Genomic DNA, 20,963 nt, shown 5'->3' on the forward strand with positions numbered 1-20,963 from the left:
ACTATAGCAGTACCTACCCTACCCAGTCCAACTATAGCAGTACCAACCCTACCCAGTCCAACTATAGCAGTACCAACCCTACCCAGTCCAACTATAGCAGTACCTACCCTACCCAGTCCAACTATAGCAGTACCAACCCTACCCAGTCCAACTAAAGCAGCCACTCCACAGTACCAACCCTACCCAGTCCAACTAAAGCTGCCACTCCACAGTACCAACCCTACCCAGTCCAACTATAGCAGTACCAACCCTACCCAGTCCAACTATAGCAGTACCAACCCTACCCAGTCCAACTATAGCAGTACCAACCCTACCCAGTCCAACTATAGCAGTACCAACCCTACCCAGTCCAACTAAAGCAGCCACTCCACAGTACCAACCCTACCCAGTCCAACTAAAGCAGCCACTCCACAGTACCTACCCTACCCAGTCCAACTATAGCAGTACCAACCCTACCCAGTCCAACTAAAGCAGCCACTCCACAGTACCAACCCTACCCAGTCCAACTAAAGCAGCCACTCCACCTACCCTACCCAGTCCAACTACAGCAGTACCTACCCTACCCAGTCCAACTATAGCAGTACAAACCCAACCCAGTCCAACTACAGCAGTACCTACCCTACCCAGTCCAACTATAGCAGTACCTACCCTACCCAGTCCAACTACAGCAGTACCAACCCTACCCAGTCCAACTACAGCAGTACCAACCCTACCCAGTCCAACTATAGCAGTACCAACCCTACCCAGTCCAACTAAAGCTGCCACTCCACAGTACCAAACCTACCCAGTCCAACTATAGCAGTACCAACCCTACCCAGTCCAACTATAGCAGTACCAACCCTACCCAGTCCAACTATAGCAGTACCAACCCTACCCAGTAAAGCAGCCACTCCACAGTACCAACCCTACCCAGTCCAACTAAAGCAGCCACTCCACAGTATCTACCCTATCCAGTCCAACTATAGCAGTACCAACCCTACCCAGTCCAACTAAAGCAGTACCAACCCTACCCAGTCCAACTATAGCAGTACCAACCCTACCCAGTCCAACTATAGCAGTACCAACCCTACCCAGTCCAACTATAGCAGTACCAACCCTACCCAGTCCAACTAAAGCAGTACCAACAGTAAAGCAGCCACTCCACAGTACCAACCCTACCCAGTCCAACTAAAGCAGCCACTCCACAGTACCTACCCTATCCAGTCCAACTATAGCAGTACCAACCCTACCCAGTCCAACTAAAGCAGCCACTCCACAGTACCAACCCTACCCAGTCCAACTAAAGCAGCCACTCCACAGTACCAACCCTACCCAGTCCAACTAAAGCAGCCACTCCACCTACCCTACCCAGTCCAACTACAGCAGTACCTACTCTACCCAGTCCAACTATAGCAGTACAAACCCAACCCAGTCCAACTACAGCAGTACCTACCCTACCCAGTCCAACTATAGCAGTACCTACCCTACCCAGTCCAACTACAGCAGTACCAACCCTACCCAGTCCAACTACAGCAGTACCAACCCTACCCAGTCCAACTATAGCAGTACCAACCCTACCCAGTCCAACTATAGCAGTACCAACGCTACCCAGTCCAACTATAGCAGTACCAACCCTACCCAGTCCAACTATAGCAGTACCTACCCTACCCAGTCAAACTATAGCAGTACCAACCCTACCCAGTCAAACTATAGCAGTACCAACCCTACCCAGTCCAACTTTGGCAGTACCAACCCTACCCAGTCCAACTATAGCAGTACCTACCCTACCCAGTCCAACTATAGCAGTACCAACCCTACCCAGTCCAACTATAGCAGTACCTACCCTACCCAGTCCAACTATAGCAGTACCAACCCTACCCAGTCCAACTATAGCAGTACCAACCCTACCCAGTCCAACTATAGCAGTACCAACCCTACCCAGTCCAACTATAGCAGTACCAACCCTACCCAGTCCAACTATAGCAGTACCTACCCAGTCCAACTATAGCAGTACCAACCCTACCCAGTCCAACTATAGCAGTACCTACCCTACCCAGTCCAACTATAGCAGTACCAACCCTACCCAGTCCAACTATAGCAGTACCAGCCCTACCCAGTCCAACTATAGCAGTACCAACCCTACCCAGTCCAACTATAGCAGTACCAACCCTACCCAGTACCTACCCTACCCAGTACCAACCCTACCCAGTACCTACCCTACCCAGTACCAACTATAGCAGTACCAACCCTACCCAGTACCTACCCTACCCAGTACCAACCCTACCCAGTCCAACTATAGCAGTACCTACCCTACCCAGTTCAACTATAGCAGTACCAACCCTACCCAGTCCAACTATAGCAGTACCAACCCTACCCAGTACCTACCCTACCCAGTACCAACCCTACCCAGTCCAACTATAGCAGTACCTACCCTACCCAGTTCAACTATAGCAGTACCAACCCTACCCAGTCCAACTAAAGCAGTACCTACCCTACCCAGTCCAACTATAGCAGTACCAACCCTACCCAGTACCTACCCTACCCAGTACCAACCCTACCCAGTCCAACTATAGCAGTACCAACCCTACCCAGTACCTACCTACCCAGTACCAACCCTACCCAGGACCTACCCTACCCAATACCAACCCTACCCAGTACCTACCCTACCCAGTACCAACCCTACCCAGTCCAACTATAGCAGTACCAACCCTACCCAGTCCAACTAAAGCTGCCACTCCACAGTACCAAACCTACCCAGTCCAACTATAGCAGTACCAACCCTACCCAGTCCAACTATAGCAGTACCAACCCTACCCAGTCCAACTATAGCAGTACCAACCCTACCCAGTCCAACTATAGCAGTACCAACCCTACCCAGTCCAACTAAAGCAGCCACTCCACAGTACCAACCCTACCCAGTCCAACTAAAGCAGCCACTCCACAGTACCTACCCTATCCAGTCCAACTATAGCAGTACCAACCCTACCCAGTCCAACTAAAGCAGTACCAACCCTACCCAGTCCAACTATAGCAGTACCAACCCTACCCAGTCCAACTATAGCAGTACCAACCCTACCCAGTCCAACTATAGCAGTACCAACCCTACCCAGTCCAACTAAAGCAGCCACTCCACAGTACCAACCCTACCCAGTCCAACTAAAGCAGCCACTCCACAGTACCTACCCTATCCAGTCCAACTATAGCAGTACCAACCCTACCCAGTCCAACTAAAGCAGCCACTCCACAGTACCAACCCTACCCAGTCCAACTAAAGCAGCCACTCCACAGTACCAACCCTACCCAGTCCAACTAAAGCAGCCACTCCACCTACCCTACCCAGTCCAACTACAGCAGTACCTACTCTACCCAGTCCAACTATAGCAGTACAAACCCAACCCAGTCCAACTACAGCAGTACCTACCCTACCCAGTCCAACTATAGCAGTACCTACCCTACCCAGTCCAACTACAGCAGTACCAACCCTACCCAGTCCAACTACAGCAGTACCAACCCTACCCAGTCCAACTATAGCAGTACCAACGCTACCCAGTCCAACTATAGCAGTACCAACCCTACCCAGTCCAACTATAGCAGTACCTACCCTACCCAGTCCAACTATAGCAGTACCAACCCTACCCAGTCCAACTATAGCAGTACCAACCCTACCCAGTCCAACTATAGCAGTACCAACCCTACCCAGTCCAACTATAGCAGTACCAACCCTACCCAGTCCAACTATAGCAGTACCAACCCTACCCAGTCCAACTATAGCAGTACCAACCCTACCCAGTCCAACTATAGCAGTACCAACCCTACCCAGTCCAACTATAGCAGTACCTACCCAGTCCAACTATAGCAGTACCAACCCTACCCAGTCCAACTATAGCAGTACCTACCCTACCCAGTCCAACTATAGCAGTACCAACCCTACCCAGTCCAACTATAGCAGTACCAACCCTACCCAGTCCAACTATAGCAGTACCAACCCTACCCAGTCCAACTATAGCAGTACCAACCCTACCCAGTACCTACCCTACCCAGTACCAACCCTACCCAGTACCTACCCTACCCAGTACCAACTATAGCAGTACCAACCCTACCCAGTACCTACCCTACCCAGTACCAACCCTACCCAGTCCAACTATAGCAGTACCTACCCTACCCAGTTCAACTATAGCAGTACCAACCCTACCCAGTCCAACTATAGCAGTACCAACCCTACCCAGTACCTACCCTACCCAGTACCAACCCTACCCAGTCCAACTATAGCAGTACCTACCCTACCCAGTTCAACTATAGCAGTACCAACCCTACCCAGTCCAACTAAAGCAGTACCTACCCTACCCAGTCCAACTATAGCAGTACCAACCCTACCCAGTCCAACTATAGCAGTACCAACCCTACCCAGTACCTACCCTACCCAGTACCAACCCTACCCAGTCCAACTATAGCAGTACCAACCCTACCCAGTACCTACCCTACCCAGTACCAACCCTACCCAGGACCTACCCTACCCAGTACCTACCCTACCCAGTACCAACCCTACCCAGTCCAACTATAGCAGTACCAACCCTACCCAGTCCAACTACAGCAGTGCCAACCCTACCCAGTACCTACCCTACCCAGTACCAACCCTACCCAGTACCTACCCTACCCAGTACCAACCCTACCCAGTACCAACCCTACCCAACCTGCAACCACTCCGCAGTACCTACCCTACCCAGTACCTACCCTACCCAGTACCAACCCTACCCAGTACCTACCCTACCCAGTACCAACCCTACCCAGTACCAACCCTACCCAGTACCTACCCTACCCAGTACCTACCCTACCCAGTACCAACCCTACCCAGTTCAACTACAGCAGTACCAACCCTACCCAGTTCAACTACAGCAGTACCAACCCTACCCAGTACCAACCCTACCCAGTCCAACTACAGCAGTACCAACCCTACCCAGTTCAACTACAGCAGTACCAACCCTACCCAGTACCTACCCTACCCAGTACCAACCCTACCCAGTACCAACCCTACCCAGTACCTACCCTACCCAGTACCAACCCTACCCAGTACCTACCCTACCCAGTACCAACCCTACCCAACCTGCAACCACTCCGCAGTACCAACCCTACCCAGTACCAACCCTACCCAGTACCTACCCTACCCAGTACCTACCCTACCCAGTACCTACCCTACCCAGTCCAACTACAGCAGTACCAACCCTACCCAGTACCAACCCTACCCAGTACCAACCCTACCCAGTACCTACCCTACCCAGTCCAACTATAGTAGTACCAACCCTACCCAGTCCAACTATAGCAGTACCTACCCTACCCAGTCCAACTATAGCAGTACCAACCCTACCCAGTCCAACTATAGCAGTACCAACCCTACCCAGTCCAACTATAGCAGTACCTACCCTACCCAGTCCAACTATAGCAGTACCAACCCTACCCAGTCCAACTAAAGCAGCCACTCCACAGTACCAACCCTACCCAGTCCAACTAAAGCTGCCACTCCACAGTACCAACCCTACCCAGTCCAACTATAGCAGTACCAACCCTACCCAGTCCAACTATAGCAGTACCAACCCTACCCAGTCCAACTATAGCAGTACCAACCCTACCCAGTCCAACTATAGCAGTACCAACCCTACCCAGTCCAACTAAAGCAGCCACTCCACAGTACCAACCCTACCCAGTCCAACTAAAGCAGCCACTCCACAGTACCTACCCTACCCAGTCCAACTATAGCAGTACCAACCCTACCCAGTCCAACTAAAGCAGCCACTCCACAGTACCAACCCTACCCAGTCCAACTAAAGCAGCCACTCCACCTACCCTACCCAGTCCAACTACAGCAGTACCTACCCTACCCAGTCCAACTATAGCAGTACAAACCCAACCCAGTCCAACTACAGCAGTACCTACCCTACCCAGTCCAACTATAGCAGTACCTACCCTACCCAGTCCAACTACAGCAGTACCAACCCTACCCAGTCCAACTACAGCAGTACCAACCCTACCCAGTCCAACTATAGCAGTACCAACCCTACCCAGTCCAACTATAGCAGTACCAACGCTACCCAGTCCAACTATAGCAGTACCAACCCTACCCAGTCCAACTATAGCAGTACCTACCCTACCCAGTCAAACTATAGCAGTACCAACCCTACCCAGTCAAACTATAGCAGTACCAACCCTACCCAGTCCAACTTTGGCAGTACCAACCCTACCCAATCCAACTATAGCAGTACCTACCCTACCCAGTCCAACTACAGCAGCACCAACCCTACCCAGTCCAACTACAGCAGTACCAACCCTACCCAGTCCAACTATAGCAGTACCAACCCTACCCAGTCCAACTATAGCAATACCAACCTTACCCAGTCCAACTAAAGCAGCCACCACACAGTACCTACCCTACCCAGTCCAACTATAGCAGTACCTACCCTACCCAGTCCAACTATAGCAGTACCAACCCTACCCAGTCCAACTATAGCAGTACCAACGCTACCCAGTCCAACTATAGCAGTACCAACCCTACCCAGTCCAACTATAGCAGTACCTACCCTACCCAGTCAAACTATAGCAGTACCAACCCTACCCAGTCAAACTATAGCAGTACCAACCCTACCCAGTCCAACTTTGGCAGTACCAACCCTACCCAATCCAACTATAGCAGTACCTACCCTACCCAGTCCAACTACAGCAGCACCAACCCTACCCAGTCCAACTACAGCAGTACCAACCCTACCCAGTCCAACTATAGCAGTACCAACCCTACCCAGTCCAACTATAGCAGTACCAACGCTACCCAGTCCAACTATAGCAGTACCAACCCTACCCAGTCCAACTATAGCAGTACCTACCCTACCCAGTCAAACTATAGCAGTACCAACCCTACCCAGTCAAACTATAGCAGTACCAACCCTACCCAGTCCAACTTTGGCAGTACCAACCCTACCCAATCCAACTATAGCAGTACCTACCCTACCCAGTCCAACTACAGCAGCACCAACCCTACCCAGTCCAACTACAGCAGTACCAACCCTACCCAGTCCAACTATAGCAGTACCAACCCTACCCAGTCCAACTATAGCAATACCAACCTTACCCAGTCCAACTAAAGCAGCCACCACACAGTACCTACCCTACCCAGTCCAACTATAGCAGTACCTACCCTACCCAGTCCAACTATAGCAGTACCAACCCTACCCAGTCAAACTATAGCAGTACCAACCCTACCCAGTCAAACTATAGCAGTACCAACCCTACCCAGTCCAACTATAGCAGTACCTACCCTACCCAGTCAAACTATAGCAGTACCAACCCTACCCAGTCAAACTATAGCAGTACCAACCCTACCCAGTCCAACTTTGGCAGTACCAACCCTACCCAATCCAACTATAGCAGTACCAACCCTACCCAGTCCAACTATAGCAGTACCAACCCTACCCAGTCCAACTATAGCAGTACCAACCCTACCAGTCCAACTATAGCAGTACCAACCCTACCCAGTCCAACTATAGCAGTACCAACCCTACCCAGTCCAACTATAGCAGTACCTACCCAGTCCAACTATAGCAGTACCAACCCTACCCAGTCCAACTATAGCAGTACCTACCCTACCCAGTCCAACTATAGCAGTACCAACCCTACCCAGTCCAACTATAGCAGTACCAACCCTACCCAGTCCAACTATAGCAGTACCAACCCTACCCAGTCCAACTATAGCAGTACCAACCCTACCCAGTACCTACCCTACCCAGTACCAACCCTACCCAGTACCTACCCTACCCAGTACCAACTATAGCAGTACCAACCCTACCCAGTACCTACCCTACCCAGTACCAACCCTACCCAGTCCAACTATAGCAGTACCTACCCTACCCAGTTCAACTATAGCAGTACCAACCCTACCCAGTCCAACTATAGCAGTACCAACCCTACCCAGTACCTACCCTACCCAGTACCAACCCTACCCAGTCCAACTATAGCAGTACCTACCCTACCCAGTTCAACTATAGCAGTACCAACCCTACCCAGTCCAACTAAAGCAGTACCTACCCTACCCAGTCCAACTATAGCAGTACCAACCCTACCCAGTCCAACTATAGCAGTACCAACCCTACCCAGTACCTACCCTACCCAGTACCAACCCTACCCAGTCCAACTATAGCAGTACCAACCCTACCCAGTACCTACCCTACCCAGTACCAACCCTACCCAGGACCTACCCTACCCAGTACCTACCCTACCCAGTACCAACCCTACCCAGTCCAACTATAGCAGTACCAACCCTACCCAGTCCAACTACAGCAGTGCCAACCCTACCCAGTACCTACCCTACCCAGTACCAACCCTACCCAGTACCTACCCTACCCAGTACCAACCCTACCCAGTACCAACCCTACCCAACCTGCAACCACTCCCAGTACCTACCCTACCCAGTACCTACCCTACCCAGTACCAACCCTACCCAGTACCAACCCTACCCAGTACCAACCCTACCCAGTACCAACCCTACCCAGTACCTACCCTACCCAGTACCTACCCTACCCAGTACCAACCCTACCCAGTTCAACTACAGCAGTACCAACCCTACCCAGTTCAACTACAGCAGTACCAACCCTACCCAGTACCAACCCTACCCAGTCCAACTACAGCAGTACCAACCCTACCCAGTTCAACTACAGCAGTACCAACCCTACCCAGTACCTACCCTACCCAGTACCAACCCTACCCAGTACCTACCCTACCCAGTACCAACCCTACCCAACCTGCAACCACTCCGCAGTACCAACCCTACCCAGTACCAACCCTACCCAGTACCTACCCTACCCAGTACCTACCCTACCCAGTACCTACCCTACCCAGTCCAACTACAGCAGTACCAACCCTACCAGTACCAACCCTACCCAGTACCAACCCTACCCAGTACCTACCCTACCCAGTCCAACTATAGTAGTACCAACCCTACCCAGTCCAACTATAGCAGTACCTACCCTACCCAGTCCAACTATAGCAGTACCAACCCTACCCAGTCCAACTATAGCAGTACCAACCCTACCCAGTCCAACTATAGCAGTACCTACCCTACCCAGTCCAACTATAGCAGTACCAACCCTACCCAGTCCAACTAAAGCAGCCACTCCACAGTACCAACCCTACCCAGTCCAACTAAAGCTGCCACTCCACAGTACCAACCCTACCCAGTCCAACTATAGCAGTACCAACCCTACCCAGTCCAACTATAGCAGTACCAACCCTACCCAGTCCAACTATAGCAGTACCAACCCTACCCAGTCCAACTATAGCAGTACCAACCCTACCCAGTCCAACTAAAGCAGCCACTCCACAGTACCAACCCTACCCAGTCCAACTAAAGCAGCCACTCCACAGTACCTACCCTACCCAGTCCAACTATAGCAGTACCAACCCTACCCAGTCCAACTAAAGCAGCCACTCCACAGTACCAACCCTACCCAGTCCAACTAAAGCAGCCACTCCACCTACCCTACCCAGTCCAACTACAGCAGTACCTACCCTACCCAGTCCAACTATAGCAGTACAAACCCAACCCAGTCCAACTACAGCAGTACCTACCCTACCCAGTCCAACTATAGCAGTACCTACCCTACCCAGTCCAACTACAGCAGTACCAACCCTACCCAGTCCAACTACAGCAGTACCAACCCTACCCAGTCCAACTATAGCAGTACCAACCCTACCCAGTCCAACTATAGCAGTACCAACGCTACCCAGTCCAACTATAGCAGTACCAACCCTACCCAGTCCAACTATAGCAGTACCTACCCTACCCAGTCAAACTATAGCAGTACCAACCCTACCCAGTCAAACTATAGCAGTACCAACCCTACCCAGTCCAACTTTGGCAGTACCAACCCTACCCAATCCAACTATAGCAGTACCTACCCTACCCAGTCCAACTACAGCAGCACCAACCCTACCCAGTCCAACTACAGCAGTACCAACCCTACCCAGTCCAACTATAGCAGTACCAACCCTACCCAGTCCAACTATAGCAATACCAACCTTACCCAGTCCAACTAAAGCAGCCACCACACAGTACCTACCCTACCCAGTCCAACTATAGCAGTACCTACCCTACCCAGTCCAACTATAGCAGTACCAACCCTACCCAGTCAAACTATAGCAGTACCAACCCTACCCAGTCAAACTATAGCAGTACCAACCCTACCCAGTCCAACTATAGCAGTACCTACCCTACCCAGTCAAACTATAGCAGTACCAACCCTACCCAGTCAAACTATAGCAGTACCAACCCTACCCAGTCCAACTTTGGCAGTACCAACCCTACCCAATCCAACTATAGCAGTACCAACCCTACCCAGTCCAACTATAGCAGTACCAACCCTACCCAGTCCAACTATAGCAGTACCAACCCTACCCAGTCCAACTATAGCAGTACCAACCCTACCCAGTCCAACTATAGCAGTACCAACCCTACCCAGTCCAACTATAGCAGTACCAACCCTACCCAGTCCAACTATAGCAGTACCTACCCTACCCAGTCCAACTAAAGCAGCCACTCCACAGTACCAACCCTACCCAGTCCAACTAAAGCAGTACCAACCCTACCCAGTCCAACTATAGCAGTACCTACCCTACTTTTGTGGAGCGATGGGTAACGCTGCTTCGATGGTGGCTGTTGTCGATGTGTTCCTGGTTTGAGCCCAGGTAGGGGCGAGGAGAGGGACGGAAGCTATACTGTTACACTGGCAATACTAAAGTGCCTATAAGAACATCCAATAGTCAAAGGTATATGAAATACAAATGGTATAGAGAGAAATAGTCCTATAATTCCTATAATAACTACAACCTAAAACTTCTTACCTGGGAATATTGAAGACTCATGTTGAAAGGAACCACCAGCTTTCATATGTTCTCATGTTCTGAGCAAGGAACTGAAACGGTAGCTTTCTTACATGGCACTTTTACTTCTCCAACACTGTTTTTATATTATTTAAACCAAATTGAACAGGTTTCATTATTTATTTGAGACTAAATTGATTTTATTGATGTATTATATTAAGTTAAAATAAGTGTTCATTCAGTATTGTTGTAATTGTCATTATTACAAAAATAATAATAAATGTAAAAAAAAAATATAAAAAAATCGTCCGATTAATCGTGATCGGCTTTTTTTGGTCCTCCAATAATCGGTATCGGCGTTGAAAAATCATAATCTGTCGACCTCTACACGTGATGCCGATGACGATCCCCTCAGTCTCCTGTGCTAGCTCTGTCAGTTCCAACACAACCCTTCCAACCCTATACAGACCCAGATCCATCCAATCCCAGCCCCACAGCCATCAGGGACAGCTCTTTGTCATGTTCCAACTCCAACCCTATGGCTGTTAGGGAGAATAGTACCACTGCCCAGTCGGAGTCTAGATCACAAATGACACCCGATTCACTATGTAGTACTCCACTGTTACAGGCCCCTCCCTCCACCCCACCGTTACAGGCCCCTCCCTCCACCCCACCGTTACAGACCCCTCCCTCCACCCCACCGTTACAGGCCCCTCCCTCCACCCCACCGTTACAGGCCCCTCCCTCCACCCCACCGTTACAGGCCCCTACCTCCACCCCACCGCTACAGGCCCCTACCGCCACCCCACCGCTACAGGCCCCTCCCTCCACCCCACCGCTACAGGCCCCTCCCTCCACCCCACCGCTACAGGCCCCTACCTCCACCCCACCGCTACAGGCCCCTACCGCCACCCCACCGCTACAGGCCCCTCCCTCCACCCCACCAGGCCCCTCCCTACAGGCCCCTCCCTCCACCCCACCGTTACAGGCCCCTCCCTCCACCCCACCGTTACAGGCCCCTACCTCCACCCCACCGCTACAGGCCCCTCCCTCCACCCCACCGCTACAGGCCCCTCCCTCCACCGCTACAGGCCCCTCCCTCCACCCCACCGCTACAGGCCCCTCCCTCCACCCCACCGTTACAGGCCCCTCCCTCCACCGCTACAGGCCCCTCCCTCCACCCCACCGCTACAGGCCCCTCCCTCCACTGCTACAGGCCCCTCCCTCCAACGCTACAGGCCCCTCCCCTCCACCCCACCGTTACAGGCCCCCCCTCCACCGTTACAGGCCCCTCCCTCCAGGCCCCTCCCCCACCGCTACAGGCCCCTCCCTCCACCGCTACAGGCCCCTCCCTCCACCCCACCGCTACAGGCCCCTCCCTCCACCCCACCGCTACAGGCCCCTCCCTCCACCCCACCGTTACATGCCCCTCCCTCCATCCCACCGCTACAGGCCCCTCCCTCCACCCCACCGCTACAGGCCCCTCCCTCCACCCCACCGTTACAGGCCCCTCCCTCCACCCCACCGCTACAGGCCCCTCCCTCCACCCCACTGCTACAGGCCCCTCCACTGCTACAGGCCCCTCCCTCTACCCCACCGCTACAGGCCCCTCCTCCACCCCACCGCTACAGGCCCCTCCCTCCACCCCACCGCTACAGGCCCCTCCCTCCACCGCTACAGGCCCCCCTCCCCCACCGCTACAGGCCCCTCCCTCCACCCCACCGCTACAGGCCCCTCCCTCCAGGCCCCTCCCCCACTGCTACAGGCCCCTCCACCCCACTGCTACAGGCCCCTCCACCCACTGCTACAGGCCCCTCCACTGCCAGGCCCCTCCACTCCACTGCTACAGGCCCCTCCACTCCACTGCTACAGGCCCTCCACTCCACTGCTACAGGCCACTCCACTCCACTGCTACAGGCCACTCCACTCCACTGCTACAGGCCACTCCACTCCACTGCTACAGGCCACTCCACTCCACTGCTACAGGCTACCCCACTGCTACAGGCCACTCCACTCCACTGCTACAGGCCCCTCCACTCCACTGCTACAGGCCCCTCCACTCCACTGCTACAGGCCCCTCCACTCCACTGCTACAGGCCCCTCCACTCCACTGCTACAGGCCCCTCCCTCCACTGCTACAGGCCACTCCACTCCACTGCTACAGGCCCCTCCACTCCACTGCTACAGGCCCCTCCACTCCACTGCTACAGGCCCCTCCTCCCACAGGCCCCTCCCTCCCTGCCAGGCCCCTCCCCCACCCCCCGCTACAGGCCCCTCCCTCCACCCCACCGTTACAGGCCCCTCCCTCCACCCCACCGCTACAGGCCCCTCCCTCCACCCCACCGTTACAGGCCCCTCCCTCCACCCCACCGTTACAGGCCCCTCCCTCCACCCCACCGTTACAGGCCCCTCCCTCCACCCCACCGCTACAGGCCCCTCCCTCCACCCCACCGCTACAGGCCCCTCCTCCACCCCACCGCTACAGGCCCCTCCCTCCACCCCACCGCTACAGGCCCCTCCCTCCACCCCACCGCTACAGGCCCCTCCCTCCACCCCACCGCTACAGGCCCCCCTCCCTCCACCGCTACAGGCCCCTCCTCCACCGCTACAGGCCCCTACCTCCACCCCACCGCTACAGGCCCCTCCCTCCACCCCACCGCTACAGGCCCCTCCCTCCACCGCTACAGGCCCCTCCCTCCACCCCACAGGCCCCTACCTCCACCCCACCGCTACAGGCCCCTCCCTCCACCCCACCGCACAGGCCCACTCCCTCCACAGGGAAACACGGGCCCCTCCCTCCACTGTCACAGACAGGCCCCTCCCTCCACCGTTACAGTCACAGCCACTGTCACAGAGGAGGGAAACACGGGCCCGCTCCCTCCACTGTCACAGACAGGGAAACACGGGCCCGCTCCTTCCACTGTCACAGACAGGGAAACACGGGCCCGCTCCTCCACTGTCACAGACAGGGAAACACGGGCCCGCTCCCTCCACTGTCACAGACAGGGAAACACGGGCCCGCTCCCTCCACTGTCACAGACAGGGAAACACGGGCCCGCTCCCTCCACTGTCACAGACAGGGAAACACGGGCCCGCTCCCTCCACTGTCACAGGGAAACACGGGCCCGCTCCTCCACTGTCACAGACAGGGAAACACGGGCCCGCTCCCTCCACTGTCACAGAGGAGGGAAACACGGGCCCGCTCACTCCACTGTCACAGACAGGGAAACACGGGCCCGCTCACTCCACTGTCACAGACAGGGAAACACGGGCCCGCTCCCTCCACTGTCACAGACAGGGAAACACGGGCCCGCTCCCTCCACTGTCACAGACAGGGAAACACGGGCCCGCTCCCTCCACTGTCACAGACAGGGAAACACGGGCCCGCTCCTCCACTGTCACAGAGGAGGGAAACACGGGCCCGCTCCTTCCACTGTCACAGACAGGGAAACACGGGCCCGCTCCCTCCACTGTCACAGGGAAACACGGGCCCGCTCCTTCCACTGTCACAGGGAAACACGGGCCCGCTCCCTCCACTGTCACAGACAGGGAAACACGGGCCCGCTCCCTCCACTGTCACAGACAGGGAAACACGGGCCCGCTCCCTCCACTGTCACAGACAGGGAAACATGGGCCCGCTCCCTCCACTGTCACAGACAGGGAAACACGGGCCCGCTCCCTCCACTGTCACAGACAGGGAAACACGGGCCCGCTCCCTCCACTGTCACAGACAGGGAAACACGGGCCCGCTCCTTCCACTGTCACAGACAGGGAAACACGGGCCCGCTCCTTCCACTGTCACAGAGGGGGGAAACACGGGACCGCTCCCTCCACTGTCACAGGGAAACACGGGCCCGCTCCTTCCACTGTCACAGACAGGGAAACACGGGCCCGCTCCTTCCACTGTCACAGACAGGGAAACACGGGCCCGCTCCTTCCACTGTCACAGACAGGGAAACACGGGCCCGCTCCCTCCAATGTCACAGAGGAGGGAAACACGGGCACGCTCCCTCCACTGTCACAGGGAAACACGGGCCCGCTCCCTCCACTGTCACAGGGAAACACGGGCCCGCTCCCTCCACTGTCACAGGGAAACACGGGCCCGCTCCCTCCACTGTCACAGACAGGGAAACACGGGCCCGCTCCCTCCACTGTCACAGACAGGGAAACACGGGCCCGCTCCCTCCACTGTCACAGACAGGGAAACACGGGCCCGCTCCCTCCACTGTCACAGAGGAGGGAAACACGGGCCCGCTCCCTCCACTGTCACAGACAGGGAAACACGGGCCCGCTCCTTCCACTGTCACAGACAGGGAAACACGGGCCCGCTCCTTCCACTGTCACAGAGGAGGGAAACACGGGCCCGCTCCCTCCACTGTCACAGGGAAACACGGGCCCGCTCCCTCCACTGTCACAGACAGGGAAACACGGGCCCGCTCCCTCCACTGTCACAGAGGAGGGAAACACGGGCCCGCTCACTCCACTGTCACAGACAGGGAAACACGGGCCCGCTCCTCCACTGTCACAGACAGGGAAACACGGGCCCGCTCCCTCCACTGTCACAGACAGGGAAACACGGGCCCGCTCCCTCCACTGTCACAGACAGGGAAACACGGGCCCGCTCCCTCCACTGTCACAGACAGGGAAACACGGGCCCGCTCCCTCCACTGTCACAGACAGGGAAACACGGGCCCGCTCACTCCACTGTCACAGGGAAACACGGGCCCGCTCCCTCCACTGTCACAGGGAAACACGGGCCCGCTCCCTCCACTGTCACAGACAGGGAAACACGGGCCCGCTCCCTCCACTGTCACAGACAGGGAAACACGGGCCCGCTCCTCCACTGTCACAGACAGGGAAACACGGGCCCGCTCCTCCACTGTCACAGACAGGGAAACACGGGCCCGCTCACTCCACTGTCACAGACAGGGAAACACGGGCCCGCTCCTTCCACTGTCACAGACAGGGAAACACGGGCCCGCTCCTTCCACTGTCACAGAGGGGGGAAACACGGGACCGCTCCCTCCACTGTCACAGGGAAACACGGGCCCGCTCCCTCCACTGTCACAGACAGGGAAACACGGGCCCGCTCCCTCCACTGTCACAGACAGGGAAACACGGGCCCGCTCACTCCACTGTCACAGGGAAACACGGGCCCGCTCCCTCCACTGTCACAGACAGGGAAACACGGGCCCGCTCCCTCCACTGTCACAGACAGGGAAACACGGGCCCGCTCCCTCCACTGTCACAGACAGGGAAACACGGGCCCGCTCCCTCCACTGTCACAGACAGGGAGACACGGGCCCGCTCCCTCCACTGTCACAGACAGGGAACACGGGCCCGCTCCCTCCACTGTCACAGACAGGGAAACACGGGCCCGCTCCCTCCACTGTCACAGACAGGGAAACACGGGCCCGCTCCCTCCACTGTCACAGACAGGGAAACACGGGCCCGCTCCCTCCACTGTCACAGACAGGGAAACACGGGCCCGCTCCCTCCACTGTCACAGACGAGGCCCTGCCAAAACATTTGATTTGTATTGAATACAACAGATACAACAGCATGAATATAAACAGAACCTGAGAGAGACGGAGCATGACTGTGCTGCTGGGAAGGTCCAGTCTACCAACCTGACTAACACAATGGAGGTCCAGTCTACCAGCCTGACTAACACAATGGAGGTCCAGTCTACCAACCTGACTAACACAATGGAGGTCCAGTCTACCAACCTGACTAACACAATGGAGGTCCAGTCTACCAACCTGACTAACACCAATGGAGGTCAGCCCTCTCCCCCACTGTCACAGACAGGGAAACACGGGCCAGTCTACCACTGTCACAGACAGGGAAACAGGGCCAGTCCCCAACACTGTCTAACACAGGGGGGGGGAAACATTCTGTAACTAATACAATATTATGGTAGGGAAACAGGGGGCTATAGTTCCCTCAACTATTATAATATTATGGTAGAGAAACACGGGGGCTATAGTTCCACTGTCACAGACATGGGGAAACAGGGGGGGGGCTATAGTTCCTCTCCACTATCACAGATTATGGGAAACACGGGGGGCTATAGTTCCTCTGTCACAACTATTACGGGCCCGCTAATATTATGTCACAGACAGGGGGGCTATAGCCCCTCCTCCACTATTATAATATTATGGTAGGAAACAGGGGGGGCTATAGTTCCTCCACTGTCACAGACTATTATAATATTATAACATCCTACTGTCACAGAAACGGGGGGGGCTATAGTTCCTCTGTCACAACTATTATATTTAATATTATGGTAGAGAAACAGGGGGGGCTATAGTTCCTCTGTCACAAGATTATGGTAGCCAAAACATTTGCTATAGTTCCTATTGTGTCAACTATTATACAACAGCATGATAAACAGAACCTGGGGGGGGCTATAGTTCCTCTGTGGAACTATTATAATATTATGGTAGAGAAACAATGGAGGCTCCAGTTCCTCCAGCCTATTATAATATTATGGGAGGTCTATAGTTCCTCTGTGACAACTACAATAAGGTATTATACCAACCTGACTAACACAATGGAGGTCCAGTCTACCAAACAACACAATGGAGTTCCAGTCTACCAACCTACTATAATATTATGGAGGTCCAGGCTACCAACTCTGTGACTAACACAATGGAGGTCCAGTCTATAATATTATGGTAGAGAAACAGGGGGGGGGTACAGTTTCTGTCAACTATTATAATATTATGGTAGAGAAACAGGGGGGCTATAGTTCCTCTGTGTCAACTATTATAATATTATGGTAGAGAAACAGGGGGGTATAGTTCCTCTGTGACAACTATTATAATATTATGGTAGAGAAACAGGGGGGGGGGCTATAGTTCCTCTGTGACAACTATTATAATATTATGGTAGAGAAACAGGGGGGGGGGGCTATAGTTCCTCTGTGACAACTATTATAATATTATGGTAGAGAAACAGGGGGGGGGGGGGGGCTATAGTTCCTCTGTGACAACTATTATAATATTATGGTAGAGAAACAGGGGGGGGCTATAGTTCCTCTGACAACTATTATAATATTATGGTAGAGAAACAGGGGGGGGGGGGCTATAGTTCCTCTGTGACAACTATTATAATATTATGGTAGAGAAACAGGGGGGGGGCTATAGTTCCTCTGTGACAACTATTATAATATTATGGTAGAGAAACAGGGGGGGCTATAGTTCCTCTGTGTCAACTATTATAATATTATGGTAGAGAAACAGGGGGGGGGCTATAGTTCCTCTGTGTCAACTATTATAATATTATGGTAGAGAAACAGGGGGGGCTATAGTTCCTCTGTGACAACTATTATAATATTATGGTAGAGAAACAGGGGGGGGGGCTATAGTTCCTCTGTGTCAACTATTATAATATTATGGTAGAGAAACAGGGGGGGCTATAGTTCCTCTGTCAACTATTATAATATTATGGTAGAGAAACAGGGGGGCTATAGTTCCTCTGTGTCAACTATTATAATATTATGGTAGAGAAACAGGGGGGGGGGGCTATAGTTCCTCTGTGACAACTATTATAATATTATGGTAGAGAAACAGGGGGGCTATAGTTCCTCTGTGACAACTATTATAATATTATGGTAGAGAAACATGGGGGGGGCTATAGTTCCTCTGTGTCAACTATTATAATATTATGGTAGAGGGGGGGCTATAGTTCCTCTGTGTCAACTATTATAATATTATGGTAGAGAAACAGGGGGGCTATAGTTCCTCTGTGACAACTATTATAATATTATGGTAGAGAAACAGGGGGGGCTATAGTTCCTCTGTGTCAACTATTATAATATTATGGTAGAGAAACAGGGGGCTATAGTTCCTCTGTGACAACTATTATAATATTATGGTAGAGAAACAGGGGGGGGCTATAGTTCCTCTGTGTCAACTATTATAATATTATGGTAGAGAAACAGGGGGGGGCTATAGTTCCTCTGTGTCAACTATTATAATATTATGGTAGAGAAACACAGGGGGGGGGCTATAGTTCCTCTGACAACTATTATAATATTATGGTAGAGAAACGGGGGGGGGGGCTATAGTTCCTCTGACAACTATTATAATATTATGGTAGAGAAACAGGGGGGGGCTATAGTTCCTCTGTGACAACTATTATAATATTATGGTAGAGAAACAGGGGGGGGGCTATAGTTCCTCTGTGACAACTATTATAATATTATGGTAGAGAAACAGGGGGGCTATAGTTCCTCTGTGTCAACTATTATAATATTATGGTAGAGAAACAGGGGGGGGCTATAGTTCCTCTGTGTCAACTATTATAATATTATGGTAGAGAAACAGGGGGGGGGCTATAGTTCCTCTGTGTCAACAACTATAGTTCCTCTGTGACAACTATTAATATTATGGTAGAGAAACAGGGGGGGGCTATAGTTCCTCTGTGTCAACTATTATAATATTATGGTAGAGAAACAGGGGGGCTATAGTTCCTCTGTGACAACTATTATAATATTATGGTAGAGAAACAGGCCCTCATCCTCTATCCATCCATGGGCCTGCGGTGGTGGGATGGTCTACTCTTTCTCTGTACACATAAACCGACTGGAGCCAACGATTCAAGCAACTCACTGCTACTCCTTCTTGGTCCAACGATAGAGAAGAAGGGCCTCCCCCCGTTCCTCTGATTAAAGGAATCGGTTGTTCTGCGACATAGGGAGGGAGGGAGGGAGGGAGGGAGGAGAGGGAGGGAGAGATGATAATTCTCACAAGACAACTTTGGCTATCAGCCTGTGTTGAATTAGCTAATCTGTGTAGAATGCGTCAATGTGACTGTCTGGGGCCTAAGTCCTAAATGCCATCCTAGTCCCCTATGTAGAGCACCCAATGGGTTCTGGTTAAGTAGTGCACTATATACGGAACAGAGTTCCATTTGGGACACAGGCTGGGAAGACCTCTCTCTGCTCCATGAAAACATCTCATAAATACAAACCAGGCTCCAGCACACTGTAGTCTGCAGAGAGAACTATACAGTACATGTGGATAATGGGCCAATTCAATCTAGCTTTGTCCCCGATCTCTTTGTCCTGTTTTACCAACTACTATGGTCTTTTGTCACACCAAAAGACATGCTAAGTTGAATGGAATGAACTTTACAATAAAATAAAAAAATGTTGGTCAGCAAAGACAGGACAAAATAAAAACACTTTGGGTCATTTTGGGAGGAAGATTCTTTCTCCCATCTAAAACGCATGTACTAACATTCAGCAACTATCGCTGTGATATAGTGAATGAAAAGGAAACAGACTGTATTCTAGGAGCAGATACATGACTGGGCTCCCTTGGCTGACTGGGCTCCCTTGGCTGACTGGGCTCCCTTGGCTGGCTGGGCTCCCTTGGCTGGCTGGGCTCCCTTGGCTGGCTGGGCTCCCTTGGCTGGCTGGGCTCCCTTGGCTGGCTGGGCTCCCTTGGCTGGCTGGGCTCCCTTGGCTGACTGGGCTCCCTTGGCTGGCTGGGCTCCCTTGGCTGGCTGGGCTCCCTTGGCTGACTGGGCTCCCTTGGCTGACTGGGCTCCCTTGGCTGACTGGGCTCCCTTGGCTGACTGGGCTCCCTTGACTGACTGGGCTCCCTTGGCTGGCTGGGCTCCCTTGGCTGACTGGGCTCCCTTGGCTGACTGGGCTCCCTTGACTGACTGGGCTCCCTTGACTACAATGAGGGTTGTCTGATGTTAATTATTGAAATAACGGTGAATCCACTGCAATGTGTGTGTGTGTTTATGTGTGTGTATGTGTATGTGTATGTGTATGTGTGTGTGTGTGTGTGTGTGTGTGTGTGTATGTGGATAGACGGAAGCATTTTGCCTTACCCAAGATAGTAAACCAGCGGCGCATACCACTCCAGCTTAGGCCTACTGAATGCATCGCTGCAGTACCTACAGTACCAGACGTCCCTCCACAGGGGAACGGACGGTCCCCAAACATCGCTGCAGTACCTACAGTACCAGACGTCCCTCCACAGGGGAACGGACGGTCCCCAAACATCGCTGCAGTACCTACAGTACCAGACGTCCCTCCACAGGGGAACGGACGGTCCCCAAACATCGCTGCAGTACCTACAGTACCAGACGTCCCTCCACAGGGG

At 53.4% G+C, this 20,963-nt stretch overlaps 2 protein-coding genes across 3 annotated transcripts in view; one reads left to right on the forward strand and one right to left on the reverse strand.

Moving 5' to 3' along the window:
• Positions 1 to 20,963, reverse strand: part of LOC115127065 (rho guanine nucleotide exchange factor TIAM1-like) — a 254,164-nt gene that overhangs the window by 222,245 nt on the left and 10,956 nt on the right. The window lies entirely within an intron of this gene.
• LOC135574091 (uncharacterized) lies at positions 11,236 to 20,110 on the forward strand. Its single transcript, XM_065024966.1, has 3 exons — positions 11,236 to 11,257; positions 11,492 to 13,126; positions 20,091 to 20,110. Exons 1-3 carry the CDS (start codon positions 11,236 to 11,238, stop codon positions 20,108 to 20,110), a joined length of 1,677 nt encoding a protein of 558 aa, XP_064881038.1.

The sequence above is a fragment of the Oncorhynchus nerka genome, linkage group LG11 (genome assembly GCF_034236695.1).
Source record: "Oncorhynchus nerka isolate Pitt River linkage group LG11, Oner_Uvic_2.0, whole genome shotgun sequence".
NCBI classification, from domain to species: domain Eukaryota; kingdom Metazoa; phylum Chordata; class Actinopteri; order Salmoniformes; family Salmonidae; genus Oncorhynchus; species Oncorhynchus nerka.

Excerpts from the sequence above, each read along its gene's own strand:
- LOC135574091 (XM_065024966.1), top strand. The coding sequence starts at position 11,236 with ATGACGATCCCCTCAGTCTCCT. Across the intron at positions 11,258-11,491 it reads GACGATCCCCTCAGTCTCCT|GCCCCTCCCTCCACCCCACC; the intron begins GTGCTAGCTCTG and ends CCACCGTTACAG. Across the intron at positions 13,127-20,090 it reads GCCCCTCCCTCCACCCCACC|CAACTATCGCTGTGATATAG; the intron begins GTTACAGGCCCC and ends ACTAACATTCAG.